Genomic DNA, 15,699 nt, shown 5'->3' on the forward strand with positions numbered 1-15,699 from the left:
TCATTTGGAGAGGATGACTGCTGTGCTGGTGGTAGTGCTGCTGCTGCTGCTGTTGTCTGATTTGGAGAGGATGAAACAGGTGGTGCTGTTTCGCCTTCTGTTGGTTTGTCTCCTTTGGCAAGCAGACTGAAGAGGAGCATTAAAATGATCATCTTGTTCAGCTTACTGTATGCTGGTAGGTTGTTCTTTGCCATTGTCTACCTTTGACAGAGTACCCAACCTGACATCACTTATATAGCCTCAGCCGGGAAGGTATGACATCACTGATGATGTCATCAGTGAATGAAGTCATCAGTGATGTCATCATGGGCTACACAAGAAGAGTGTATAGCTATTTTCACACATGAACTCCAGATCAGGTGAGGGTTGCTCCCCACTGAGCCTCCCCCGGATGATACGTGAAGTGTACCCTTTCACACATGAGGCATGTTGCATTCTCACATGAGTAGCACCTCCGCAGAGTTTGTAAAGTAGAGAGGGGGCGGGGGCGGGGGAATTTGGGCATGACCACACAATGGGGAGTTGTGAAAACTAAAAATACATAATGGGCGATAACTGCCTAACGTTCACGGCATATAATCGTTTGCGCATAACGTTAGTAAGTAATTAATTAAACAACCCTACAACTCACGCCCAGATGCATCGATTTTCTCGAGTCGCAAGCACTACAAACAAAACAGGTCTTTGCTATGTTCAGTCCTAAATAGCATCAAACCTACTAGAATTATACAGAATACAGGAAGCTAGACGTTTTTACCTTCAAAATAAAACAAATGTTGTATTACCAGGGCTCGACGTTAACTTTTAAAAGTGGTTGCCGGAGGGGCAACCTGGCAAGAGCTTTTGGTTGCCCGAATAAAAATATGGTTGCCCCATTTTAGTCGCTTTATATTTTGAGTAATTAAGATACTATGCAGTCATAAGCCGGCTTAATAATGACGATGTGACAGAAAAGTAAGTATAATAATCTATAGTATAGTATAATAGGCCTATTCAGTGTGCGCACCGGGTGTAGTAGTAGTAATAATGATAATAATAATAATAATAAATTTGTGTCATTTCGTTTTCTAAACAAATCTTATTTTTTGTTTTTATAATGCATTTGCACTGAAAGGATTTAACTAATATTTGTGAACTTTCATTTTCATATATTTTTCAACAGTTATTGTTCATATTGTGCTTAATTTATTAATTAAAAGCGTTATTGATAATTAAGTAGCCTACCCTCCTCCAGGCCCGGCTCCAGACCCAAGTTACAGAGGGGGCCTGCCCCTAGCTTGGGGGAGCCAAGCTACCCAAGGGGGGTCCGGGGGGATTCTCCCCCGGAAGAAGATTTTGTACATTTTAAAGTAAAATTCGTCAACCTGGTGCATTTGAGAGCAAAATGAAGAGGCTAAATCTGTGAAGAACTACACACATCTCTAATGTGTTGTGACTTTACAAATAATTAGGCCTAAACAATTAATATTAAGTGTATTTACACATTGTGCACAAATTGCATTCATTGTGACAAATTTACAATAGTTAATATCCAGCCAGAATCATTGCAAATGGATGTTCAAAGTAACAGTTAGCAATAGCATTGAGTTAATCAATGCCTAATGACAGCCAGATTCCATGTTAAACTTTAAAACAGAAAAACGTTTTTAGCAACAAAAAAAAAAAAAAAAAAAAAAAAAAAAAAAAAAAATTGAATGGGGGGGCCAGTTTGTTAAATGGGGGGGCCCGGCCCGGTCAGGCCCTGCCCGGTCAGGCCCGGCCCGGTCAGGCCCGGCCCGGTCAGGCCCGCCCCTAACGCCGGGCCTGCCCTCCTCATGTTCATTCAGGGATACTTTGATGACAGTGGTTTGGGGCCCCCACTCTGATGTTGCATAGGGCCCCAAAAGGCCCAGAAGCGGCCCTGCAATCCCTCTCTCTCTCACCCCGTATGAGAGAGGCTGACAGGCCAGGGATGCAAATCATTTCTCAGCACATATACGCGGTGGTAAAACGTTTTTGAAGGATGTCCTGGTCGAGGTGTATGTTGTAGGCTTGTTGTAGGCTACATGCTTTGCAGTATAGCGTTATGCTGGAATTATGCTTGAAGTTTGGGCTGTCGCACGGAAATGAGAGACACTGAATCTTGACGAGGAAACGTGTGGAGCGTTTATACACTGTGTGTGGGTTTCTGCTCGCGGAAGTGAGCTGGAGTCTTGAAAACTCCACTTTGTCCGCCCAGCCGCGTCCACGTAGTTACACAATTCGGGGTGTGCACAGCCAGGCGAAAACCGTCTGCACAGCAGCCTTGTGGAGGGGCGCGTCTGCTGATTTAACTAACTTTTCCGTGTGGACACTCGCCGATGCGGGAAGCATATGAGACCTAAGCGCTTGTTGTAGGCTACATGCTTTGCAGTATAGCATTCGTTTTCCGTCCCGTTCAAAGACGCACGGGTATTTCACCTCAATGACAATTTCCTCGTCCTTTGTTTCTGTGCGGGGCTGCGGGCGGACGAGGTTCTTCTTGCGTCTTGCAGCCGCTGTGATTGTGTGCGAGCAGCCCCACCTGTCCCAGTCAGTACTCGTTAAACATACCGCACGTGCAGCATGCATCACGTAGGTTCCGACTGGTAATTAGTAACATCGTTTCGATTGTAACAGCAATAAAATGTCACATATATGTCACTCACAACAAGTATTAAAACATTTATTTGGTGTATATTTTGCTGTTTGCTGCTGTACATATTTTGTTGCATGTTAAATCGTGGTTGCCCCTGGGGCAACCAAAGACCGAGAAATGGTTGCCCCATGTTTTTTTTGGTTGCCCGGGGCAACCGGGCAGCCGTTAATGTCGAGCCCTGATTACTTCGTAACAAAAAATCAGAATGTCGACTCACTACGGGTTAAAATTGACTTTTCGAAGGGAGCAGATATTCTTCCAGTTTATCTCCGTTCTGTATCTTTCGAAACACACACAAAAAAACATTACACGTGCATTTACTTTATTTAATTGCCATTATTGCGAAGGTTATACCCAGAAGTTTTCGTTTTATACTGCCTGACTTGACGCTACTTGGAATTTGCGGTTCTGCCATTGAATCTTCACAAACGCTGTGTAAACGTTAAATCAAAGACATGAACGCAACCAGATCCAGATACCCTACCTAGCGATTTCCAATACTGGGAAGCGGGACGACCCTCGCGTCCAAAAATGCTTATTAAATGTGTGTGCTGTGCCAAGCAGACATGAAATCAGATCAGAGCCATGAGCCTTTCAATCCAGCAACATGTTGGCTGTCGCACACGGAGCAGGTTTGAGCTGATGTGTTTTTTGCTCGCTCATTCACATCGACTATTTATATAATAATAATCTGTCACGATGTCTCTGTCCTCATGCACTCACGAGCTGACTACTTCACGGAGCTCTGGAGGGGGGGGAGGGGGGGACAATCCAATCCGCCCCTGGGTGTACCCTGAGCCCAAGACTTCCCTCCGGCTAGGAGGAGGCTCCGCGGGAGCGCGCATGAGCCACGAACATCTGTTCACACATGAGCCCCATGCGGATGGCCTCTAGATAACTCCTGAATTCCAAACATGTGTGAAAGCAGCTTATGACTGAGTGAATCCCAACCAGTACACAGCAGTCGGCTGACTGAATTAATTTGAAGCCCGCAGGAGAGAGAGGGAGGAGACCTGGGCCCTATCGTCGCAAAAGCGGTAATTTTGCATTTGTGCTTGTTTAACGCTGCTCGCAATGCAAATTGGGGGCATGCACAAGCACATTTGTATTATCCCTGCCGCGCTATTACCTCTATGCCCGTTATAATTGGGCGCGCATGGGGTAGGTGTGCCCCATGCATGCCAAACCAGGCGTGTCTCCACAAAATGCTTGCTTTCTGCTATCGTCAGAATGCCGCAAATTCTTTGCGTGCACGCAGTTTTAAGAGCACCTAATAGCAGCTCTTAACCAGCTCTTAGCGCAAAAATACCCCGTTGCACTTGGTGCACCAGTATTCTGTGAAGGGGAATTCCTTTTGGATAGATCATTACGCACGGAGGTGCCAAACGCCAGGACATCAATTATGCTGCTAAAATTGGGTGGTGCCGCGTCTATGTGCCGACAGAGCGCAGTGCCGACAGTCCGCAATGCCGATAGCCCACAAGCAGAACCAGCTGAGCGAGGCGGTGTGCAGGGTGTCGGGGGACCGGCTGCCTCTCCCAGCCCCCACGCCTAAACCTAACCTCTCCCACCCCCCATGCCTAAACCTAACCTCCCGCAGACCCTAACCCTCAACCTAACCTCTCCCACCCCCCATGCCTAAACCTAACCTCCCCCAGACCCTAACCCTCAACCTAACCTCTCCCACCCCCCATGCCTAAACCTAACCTCCCGCAGACCCTAACACTAAACCTAACCTCTCCCACCCCCCACGCCTAAACCTAACCTCCCCCAGACCCTAACCCTCAACCTAACCTCTCCCACCCCCCATGCCTAAACCTAACCTCCCGCAGACCCTAACAGTAAACCTAACCTCCTGCAGACGCTAAGACCTAACCTTTCCCACCCCCCATGCCTAAACCTAACCTCCCGCAGACCCTAACACTAAACCTAACCTCTCCCACCCCCCACGCCTAAACCTAATGCTGGCATTGCGGGCTGTCGGCACTGCGGGTGGTCGGCACAGCGGGTGGATGCCAATTGGGTAACGGCAGATAATCCAGTGAGGCAATCAACTATAATTCACTGAGAAACTTTGATCACATCACAAAGAGGGGTTAATAATGGCAAATGAATTGAGAAAACCTGGACATAACTTGCAATATTCACCTTCTCCTATCCCATAACCCGGAGGAGGGTCGTTGTCGACAAGCTCTCTCCATCTCTCTCTGTCCTCGGCAGCTCTTACTGTTTCACAGAGTTTTAATTGAGTCCACTCTTGGATGTTCTCCTCCCATCTTTTCTTTTGTCTCCATTTCCTGCCTCCTTGTACAGTGCCTTGCAGGATGCTCTTTGCAAGGCCTGATGATCTGCAATATTATTGCCAATCAAATGTCCCTGTTTCCCCGTTGCAAACACGTTTCTATTTCCCAGTCAACAAAAGAACCCCAATTGCATCAAATCACAGATGTTTTTAACAAGTATATGATGTGATGGTGTTATTGTGAGATAGACCTATCCAAATTCCGCATGGAGAGAATTACAGCATATTGCATGCCTCGCACATACAGCGACTGCAAGACGGGGATCTGATTGGCTTGATTGATGTAACGCCCAGGCATTGCCAGGCCACACCCGTGAATAATTCTGAAAAGCAGGGGGGGGGGGGACAGCAGGGGGGGATTGGATAAGTACAATTTGGGGGAAATCTGGGAAAAATAAAAACTTTAATAAAAAATAAAAAGTATGGTACATAATATATTATTACTTATCCTCTCGCTGGCTCTCTCTCTCAACGTCTTCTTTGTTGTTTTGCAGAGAAGCAGATCGAGTCATTTTAACCGCCTGTCAGCAGGAGGGAGCCAATCAGAACACATTCCAGGCTGTCTCCACTCTGCTCGGCAACAAGACTCCCAATGAGGTGATTGGCTGTTTGGTTTCTTGGTTCTTTGACTGTATATTAGAAAAGAAGTTGCTTGTCACAATAAGACTCATTTGACAACTTATTTGAGGGAATGTAATGTTATCTATCACATCTGCTAACCTGTAAGTCGGGATATTTATCTACGAGATGCTTGGCAAAGCTGGACGTGATTGGTTCCCTTTGCCTGCAGCTTTGAAACATTGTTTACAGACGGGCTACTGTATGTTGTGTCGGGGGCAGGAAGGATTACACCGGAAGAAGCGCCCATATTTCACCTAAGGCGTCATGGCAGCTAGAAATAAGGTGGATAGCCTCTGCCAGGAAGGATTTACATCACAATTACTCGAGTGACATCACTTATGACATCACAATTGCTCAATGACTTTGGCTGAGTTTCCCAACAAAGAAGCTTCTTAAGGAGTTAAGAAGGCTCCAAAGAAGTGTTTCCCAAACGCCTTCTTAACAGAAGAGAAGAAAGAAAAAAAGAGAAGGCTCTTAAGAAGCATCTTAACACTTTGAGTGCCACGGCCCTTGGGCAAAAGGTGCTGTACTGTGCCACATAGGCCGCAATGCATTTTAACACGTTAACTGCCAGCGACGTATGCATACGTCAAGCAGAATCCAACCGTTAACTGCCAGCGACGTATGGATACGTCAAAAAAAATCGTTTTTTTTTTTTTGACGGTGGATCCTTGATCTGGCCCTTTTGCATCTTCTATTATACTGTTAGAGCCGCCGGGCGTGTGCAATCCATTCCGCCGACCCACTGAGTGGCGACGGTGCTCAGACTATTGAGTGTTGTTTGGCCAGAAACGCACGCATTCCAGCTGAGCTCAACCGAGGACCCAGAAGCGAACGAGCCTCATTCTCATACTGTAGGCGAAAACCTTTCACACGGGCGCACCCGTGCGCCGGGGGCTTCCACAGGTGGACTGGGTGGAAAGCACACTTTGAAGCGCGCAGCATAAGCCTAGAGTCACACAAGGCTTCGTCAAAGCTCTCAACCGAAAATCCAAGAACGGATTAAGCCACATCCATGCTCGCCGACGAGGGACCGCCAGAGAGAGGCTGCTGCTCACTGCTCAGACAGGCAGGAGAGACTCTGGCTTGTGACTGACAAACACGGAGACACGCCCACGGAGGGAGGAGTTGTAAGGAGAGGGGGTGCGGGTGCTGCTATGGAGGAAATTACTGTTCAGAACTATATTGTTTATGTCTGATGTCTCACTGATGCCAAAAATAAATGGTTAAAGTGACTGTTTGATATTGAATTTCACAAAACTGCGATTATCTCAGCTTTTTGTCTCAGACGCTGAAACCATGCTGTACTCAACGGCTAATATCTACATAACTACTAACTCTACAAACTAACTCTTTTAGACAGAGAAAGCACACATTCTATTAGTACTTTTGTGAACTTTGTGTTGACAAACTCCAAGCAGAAAATTATCCTTGGCTCTTGTAAAATGAGCCAGAATCCTCAAAAAAACCCTCTGGCAAAAGCTACCTACAGTAAAAAAAAAAAGGCTGGCAGTGAATGTGTTAAAACAGTCATATAATTTCTTTAATAATTACTATGTAAACACTGAACACGCACAAATAACGATGAGACTCTCTTCTATCACCTGCAAAAAAAAGTTTATTGATCCCATTTTCCGTTCTTTAGTTATCAGCCGGAGAAGATAGCTTGATTTAACAAAAAAGAGCAGTTTTTTTCTATAAGCTGAGATAATGGCCCTTTTGTGAAATTAAACATTTCAAACACATCACTGACTCTGAAGCTAATTTTCTGATGTAGTCACACCTCAAAAATAATTTCCTTCAATAAAACAGTGAAGTCCAGGGAATTTTGTTTGGAAGAATAATATTTTTAGCTGCAACCAGCAGCGCTGGCCCCTGCGTGCGCTGCTGGTTGCAGCTTCTTGCTGATCTTTATTTGCTGCTGGTGGGCATCGGATATTCTGGCTTGCGTTTGCCAACCCTGTCCTGCTGTCTGGGTCTGTCTGGGTCAGTGCTGTGTGCTGCTCTGCGTGCCCCTCCTCCCCCCCCCCCCCCCCCCCGTTGTGGGAGGAGTGTCTCTCTGCTCTGCTCAGCTCTGCTGTTTTCTCTGCGTGTGCTCAGCACTGAAAAAGTCCGCTAGATCCAGCTTTTTTACAGCCGCGTGTACCAGCTCCCATGCTTCCAGTTGAGAATAATAACAAATCCACGGCTGATCATGCGAATGGGCTGTTGCAGCGACACGGAGGTGCTCAATTGTGATAGCAGATTGGCTGCTGCAGGGGCACAGCTAAACGTTATGCTTCAATGAAGCAGCTGCATACGGACGGATGCGATGCGATTTCCTTTTCCCCAACGACTTCTTCTGTGTGTTTCACTCCACGTTCTCTCATCTGGAGTGCGCTGTTGCCACCTAAGGGTTCTGTAAAATAGGTTAGACACATTCAATAGCTCTCATATTGTAAGAGGCGATGTAAGAAGCTGAGATGGACACCCCCCCGTCAAAAAAACAATTTCGAGTTATTGACGCCATTTGGCGTCGCTGGCACTCTACGGTAAATTTCTAATGACGCCATATGGCGTCGCTGGCACTCAATGTGTTAACGAAAGATCATCTTAGCGCTAAGAAGCTTTTGGGAAACGCAGCCTTCTTTACGGAAGATAATTTTAGGCTAAGAAGCAATCGGGAAACGCGTTGGCTTCGTTGGCTTCTTACGGGAGCCTTAAGAAGGGTCAAAGAAGCTTCTTAGCGCTAAGAAGCTTTTGGGAAACGCATGCCTTCGTAACGAAAGATCATCTTAGGCTAAGAAGCAATTGGGAAACGCATTTGCTTCTTAAGGGGGCCTTAAGAATGGTTAAAGAAGCTTCTTAGCGCTAAGAAGCTTTTGGGAAACCCAGCCATTGTGTGACTGAAACCACTACAGACAGAGCCCAGACTGGAGAAACTACCTTTACCCCTTAAAGTCGAGCTGAACCCAAAAATGACTTTTCTTTTCTTTTAGTTCAAATACCTGGGTATGCAGTGCACCTATTTAATAATGTATGCAAAAAAATCACAACAGTCTAATTTCTTTAGTTTTTCACACTTTTTCACATCAAAAGTTCATTTTTCAAGATTTCAGTAATGTAGTTTGCTGATGTCACCTAATACTATCAGATTTCTACCCCATTTCAACCAATCATATCACGACATGCAGCTGTCAATCAAATCTTCATTTCAGGATAATTTTCTCTTCCAAATTAAGTCGAAAATGCGCCTAGTGCCTGTCATCTGGCAGAATTCCTATCCCATAAACGAACAACTAACTTGGCCAATTGTTAGAAACATGAACAAAAAACTATAATCTCTAAGAAGGCAAAGAAATGTAACTGGCTCGTTAAAACGCGCATTCCAGCAATATCGTATTTACAGAAATAGCGTAAAAGGCGCACGCTTGAGAGCGTGGTTGTCAGGGGTCTGCCCTCGGAGATTCCAGGCGGGCAGGCAGCACCCATGCATCGGATTGTCCGCTCCCTCCGCACGAAGCAGCTGCCTGTCTGGTACTGCGCGGATCCCACTCGCGTAGCACGACAACACGCTGAATCCCACTCGATTTGGTGGTGGAACACGCCATGATTGACCAATGCCAAAGCCAGTCGACAGAATTGTCAAATCAAATCATTGACATGATACTATGACCCGCCTCTCAACTTGTCATTTCAGACAAATTATGTTTTCAGTCTGAAACGGACTGCGACGCACGTGACGAACGGGTTCAGTTCGACTTTAACTCACCCTCTTCTTCTAATGGCTTTCCGGTAGACTGGATGCCTTGCGGCACATTGCTGTCAGTGCCTCTCATAGAATATTACACAAATTCCAGACCCGGGGGTCCGCCCCCTTCCTCAATGTTCCTCCCTCCGGCCGCCTCGCTCTCCTATTGGACCTCTGTGTTCTTGAGTGAGGAATCCCGTCGTCCAACTGTGACATCACAATTGCTCAAGTGACATCACTGATGACATCACTGATGGCATCACTTCCGTCACAAATCGTGGCTGACACCGCCCGGACAGGCACCGCCCACACCAATTTTAACTAAGAAGAAGATAAAAAAAAAGGCTGATTGACAGCTGTGACAGCCAGTCTCAAGCCATCACTGGTGGCTCCTCTCATGACAGCCTTGTGTCCGTGTGTTTGGGAATAGCAACATTTGCATAACATTAGCGTATCGTTAGGACGGTCGAGCTACTTTTACTACTACAGTTTCTGCTACAATTTGATGTGTGATGGGACCGCAATAAAAAGGAGAGGGCTTGGAGAAAACTGCACGAGTAAGTAACATTAGGACTGACGTGGTAAGTTCAGAAAATATGTGTTTTACTCCAGCTAACGTTATCGGTTTTAACGGATGTAAGGTTATAAGGCTAGCGCTTGCAAGCTAACAGCCTGTTAACACGTTCACTGCCATTGACGAGTTGATACGTAAAAAAAAATCCAACGGTTGACTGCCAATGACGAGTTCATACGTCAAAAAAAAAAAAAAAAAAATTGACGGTGGGACGTTGATCTAACCCTTTTACATCTCTTATATAAATATTGGAGCCGCCGAACGTGTACAACCCATTCCACCGACCCACTGCCGACAGTGCTGAGCACTAGAGACTCCAGACTAGAAAAAGCCGAGCCAAAACTGCAGGGGAACGCGCGATGAAACCATTCTCATACTGTAAAATGGATTGGCGAAAACGCTTTCGCTTTCCCGCTGATTGCTGGCGGTGGGGGATTGCAAATTTGCATAATAGATTATGGGTGCAATACACTTTGAAACACGCAGCATAAATAAGACCAGAATCGCAAAAGAAACCCCGTTTCTTGGGGTTTCTCAACCGAAACCCCAAGAAACGAGCGAGCCCATCCTCGCCCAGCGGCCGCCAGCAGACAGGAGCAGCAGCAGGAGCAGCAGCAGAAACGAGCTTGTGACACGCCCGCTGCAGCCAAGAAGAACACACACGGAGGGAGGAGTTTGAAGTAGAGGGGGGTTTCCTGCTGTTATGGAGGAAATTACTGTTCAAAACTATTGTTTAGATGTCTGACGTCTTACTGATGCCAAAAATGAATGGTTAAAGTGACTGTTCTATCGAATTTCACAAAAAGCTATTTATCTCAGCTTAAATTTTCAGACGCTGAAACCATGCTGTATTCAAGTGCTAATGCCTACATAACTACTAACTCTACAAACTAACTCTTTTAGACAGAGAAAGCACACATTCTATTAGTTCTTTTGAGATATTTTGTGTTCACAAAATCTTAGCAGAAAAGAATCCTCGGGTCTTGAAAGATGAGCCAGAATCCTCAAAAAAACCCTCTGGCAGAAGCTACCTACAGTAAAAAAAAAACGGCTGGCAGTGAATGTGTTAATAGCAAAGTAATGCTATGGACAGGCTGTTAGCTCGCACAAGCACTAGACTTTCACAGCATATCGTTATTGTTATGAACAACCGATAATGTTAACGTTAACGTTAGCTGGAATAACATAATAGACACTTATTTTCAGAACTCACCAGGAGATGTGTTTCATAACATACACATAACGTGGTTAGTACACAACCATGACATCACCCATCAGCTAACGTTAGCTGTTTGCTTTTGGGGCATTGATGCTTTGAAGTCACATAAACAGACACCGGACTGGAGGTTTTATTTGGGGTATAGCATGAGGAGTGCGTTGACTGTGGGGATGTTGTTCACAAGCTTCGTCTTCTGTTATATATATATATTATAGCGATACACAGAATACAAAAACTAACCTTGCAGGCAGCCTTGCTAACATAGAGCCCCAGAAGGCAGCGCTGTGCTGCCCAGTATGTTACATTAGCCACATGAAGCTTCACTTGTTAGCGTTAGATTTAATCTGTTAAACTCTCTCTCGGAGGTTTAGGGACTTGATGTGTCTGTTCTATATGTTGTATCTCTAGGTCTCTGGGAGGTTTAGGGACTTGATGTGTCTGTTCTATATGATGTATCTCTAGGTCTCTGGGAGGTTTAGGGACTTGATGTGTGTGTTCTATACGTTGTATCTCTAGGTCTCTGGGAGGTTTGGGGACTTGATGTGTGTGTTCTATACGTTGTATCTCTAGGTCTCTGGGAGGTTTGGGGACTTGATGTGTCTGTTCTATATGTCTTCAGGTCTCTCGGAGGTTTAGGGACTTGATGCGTCTGTTCTATATGTCTTCAGGTCTCTCGGAGGTTTAGGGACTTGATGTGTCTGTTCTATATGTCTTCAGGTCTCTCGGAGGTTTAGGGACTTGATGTGTCTGTTCTATATGTCTTCAGGTCTCTCGGAGGTTTAGGGACTTGATGTGTCTGTTCTATATGTCTTCAGGTCTCTCGGAGGTTTAGGGACTTGATGTGTCTGTTCTATATGTCTTCAGGTCTCTCGGAGGTTTAGGGACTTGATGTGTCTGTTCTATATGTCTTCAGGTCTCTCGGAGGTTTAGGGACTTGATGCGTCTGTTCTATATGTCTTCAGGTCTCTCGGAGGTTTAGGGACTTGATGCGTCTGTTCTATATGTCTTCAGGTCTCTCGGAGGTTTAGGGACTTGATGCGTCTGTTCTATATGTCTTCAGGTCTCTCGGAGGTTTAGGGACTTGATGTGTCTGTTCTATATGTCTTCAGGTCTCTCGGAGGTTTAGGGACTTGATGTGTCTGTTCTATATGTCTTCAGGTCTCTCGGAGGTTTAGGGACTTGATGTGTCTGTTCTATATGTCTTCAGGTCTCTCGGAGGTTTAGGGACTTGATGTGTCTGTTCTATATGTCTTCAGGTCTCTCGGAGGTTTAGGGACTTGATGCGTCTGTTCTATATGTCTTCAGGTCTCTCGGAGGTTTAGGGACTTGATGCGTCTGTTCTATATGTCTTCAGGTCTCTCGGAGGTTTAGGGACTTGATGCGTCTGTTCTATATGTCTTCAGGTCTCTCGGAGGTTTAGGGACTTGATGCGTCTGTTCTATATGTCTTCAGGTCTCTCGGAAGTTTAGGGACTTGATGTGTCTGTTCTATATGTCTTCAGGTCTCTCTGAGGTTTAGGGACTTGATGCGTCTGTTCTATATGTCTTCAGGTCTCTCGGAGGTTTAGGGACTTGATGTGTCTGTTCTATATGTCTTCAGGTCTCTCGGAGGTTTAGGGACTTGATGCGTCTGTTCTATATGTCTTCAGGTCTCTCGGAGGTTTAGGGACTTGATGCGTCTGTTCTATATGTCTTCAGGTCTCTCGGAGGTTTAGGGACTTGATGCGTCTGTTCTATATGTCTTCAGGTCTCTCGGAGGTTTAGGGACTTGATGTGTCTGTTCTATATGTCTTCAGGTCTCTCGGAGGTTTAGGGACTTGATGTGTCTGTTCTATATGTCTTCAGGTCTCTCGGAGGTTTAGGGACTTGATGTGTCTGTTCTATATGTCTTCAGGTCTCTCGGAGGTTTAGGGACTTGATGTGTCTGTTCTATATGTCTTCAGGTCTCTCGGAGGTTTAGGGACTTGATGCGTCTGTTCTATATGTCTTCAGGTCTCTCGGAGGTTTAGGGACTTGATGCGTCTGTTCTATATGTCTTCAGGTCTCTCGGAGGTTTAGGGACTTGATGCGTCTGTTCTATATGTCTTCAGGTCTCTCGGAGGTTTAGGGACTTGATGCGTCTGTTCTATATGTCTTCAGGTCTCTCGGAGGTTTAGGGACTCGATGTGTCTGTTCTATATGATGTATCTCTAGGTCTCTGGGAGGTTTGGGGACTTGATGTGTGTGTTCTATACGTTGTATCTCTAGGTCTCTGGGAGGTTTGGGGACTTGATGCGTCTGTTCTATATGTCTTCAGGTCTCTCGGAGGTTTAGGGACTTGATGCGTCTGTTCCGTACGGCGGCTCGTCAAACCACCTCTGAGGATGAGGCTCCGCCCACCGAGCCACCGGCCGCCATTGAAGAGCCAGAGTGAAAAGAACCAATCGAAACGACCAAGATCTGTACAAGATCTGACTGTGACACACTGAAAACGGAACCCTTTTATTTTTTTTATTTTGAAGATTGATTGATTCATTAATTAATTGATTTAATTATTTTTTTGTCTTCGTTCTCTCGTTCAATGGAGGAGTTGACTGAAAATGTTTAAGGTTTTAGATAAAAATATCAAATTGATTGATTGATTAGATATCTCTACTATACAGATTAAAGATGGACACTGTCATTGCGAACCAGTGACGTTTGAATGCTCTTTTGTAAATATTTGGCAGGAGATTGAAAGACAAGCTGATATCATTCAGCAGCTGTATCTTCACATTAAACCTTTTTTTCTGTCTTAGTATGGATTGGATCAAATCAAAATGGAGTCCAGTATAGAAATTGGACCATTGTTCTTGTAGGATCCATCAAAGACAAAAGTGTGTTAATGGGAAACCACATGGAAGGTGTGGAATTATTATTTCAATGAGAGGTTTACCTGGTTAAAGCATATTGATTGATTGATTGATTGATTGATTGATTGATTAAAAAATGAGTCTACCCAGAGACGAGCATTGACAGAACCTCATACCATCCAGATGTATTCACTATTTGTATTTTCAGTAGGAGAGAGACATCTTTAATTGTCTGAACTATCTCAGTTTTGTTTTTGAAGTCTGAGAATAGATGGGACTAAACATGGGAGAAAACACTGTGACGCACGCGCATAGTAAAATAATTCAGTTCCACTCCAAAGATGCGTTTGAACATTTCATAATCTTCTGCTTCAACAGCATACACAAATACATCTGGTACAGTTACCCAGTCGTAATTTGCGTGCGTGAAAGCGATCAAAGAAAAATATCACCTCCCAGCTCAGCTCACCCCCTCTCTCTCTGTCAATGCCCAAACAGGTGAACAGTAGGGGTGGGGGGAAAATCGATACACCATGGTATCACAATATTTTGCCTGACGATATTGTATCGATATTTGGATGCCAAGTATCGATATAAAAAAAAATAAAAAAATTGCAGGCCATGCCATGCCAGGCCACTGGGCATCTGCCCAAAGCGCCCGATGTTGCAGTCCGCGCCTGCAGTGGCATATTGAGTCCAGAGAAGCTTAATAATGTAGCCTACATGTGGGGCAAAAACAAAACAAAACAACACTGCATGTTTTACTTCTGGTGAGGTCAAGGAAAAGGTAGGAAAAGGAGTTAGAGAATATATCGCAATATTCAATATATCGCAATACTATCGTATCGTGACTCAAGTATCGTTTTAGTATCGTATCGTGGGCATCTGGTGATTCCCACCCCTAGTGAACAGGTGAAGGCAATCCATATACTGCCACTCACACCCAAGCCCCGGTGACCACGCCCACCACGTCCAATGACAGTGCAGTGAATAATGAATATAGAAAACACAGGAGACTTACAGCTCCTACAGATGCTCTGATATTTTAATGAATCATTCTTTAATGTATTCATGGCTTTCCACGCCTTAGTATCTCCTGAGCTAAACTAGCATTACACACATAATGTTGACTTTTTTTTCTCTCTCAGTGTACAGGCTACTAGAGTCCTCAACAGTCCTAAAACAATCTAAACCCAACCCAACCCTTCTGAGATGCGGACCGAGCTCAACTTGCTGTTGCTATGTTGTCACATAGAACACAGCCCGAGACAGACTCAGCCTGACCAAAAAACAACAGTTATTAGTCCTAGGACATTATAAAAAGTGTGCAATTAATGTTGGCGGGGCTCAAATACAATGGGAACTCTGTGTGTGTGTGTGTGTTACTGCCATAAATGTTTTCCCGCTTTCATATGTATGCTATGTTGTTATGGACGGTATGCTTATTCCTTTTCGGGCTCTCCTGCATCTCCGCTGCCTAATTACGCAGCGTAGACTACTGAGAGCCTCGCTGAGTGATGCCACTCTCTTTGAGGTCAGCACACGTTTTCTTTATTAGCTTCCGTCACGGGGTTACTGAGATATGGTGTTACCGAGCTTGAAAATGGCATTCATCATGAGGTCACAGTGACCTTGACCTTTGACCACCAAAATGTAATTAGTTACATACTTGAGTCCAAGTGGATGTTTGAGGCAAATTAGATGAAATTCCGTCAAGGCGTTCCTGAGATATCATGTTAAGGAGCATGAAACGAGCGGTCATGATGT

General features: G+C 45.1%; 1 protein-coding gene across 1 annotated transcript in view; it reads left to right on the forward strand.

Annotated features, from left to right (window-relative positions):
• gon4lb (gon-4 like b) overlaps positions 1–13,773 on the forward strand; it is a 76,207-nt gene extending 62,434 nt beyond the window's left edge. Inside the window, exons 30-31 of the mRNA XM_083661451.1 lie at positions 5,453–5,555; positions 13,398–13,773. Of these exons, the coding sequence (XP_083517577.1) occupies positions 5,453–5,555; positions 13,398–13,514 (220 nt within the window). The 3' untranslated portion in view covers positions 13,515–13,773. The remainder of the gene's footprint in view (positions 1–5,452; positions 5,556–13,397) is intronic.
• Positions 13,774–15,699: the final 1,926 nt, after the last annotated feature.

This window comes from Poromitra crassiceps, assembly GCF_964638095.1.
Source record: "Poromitra crassiceps genome assembly, chromosome: 26".
NCBI lineage: Eukaryota > Metazoa > Chordata > Actinopteri > Beryciformes > Melamphaidae > Poromitra > Poromitra crassiceps.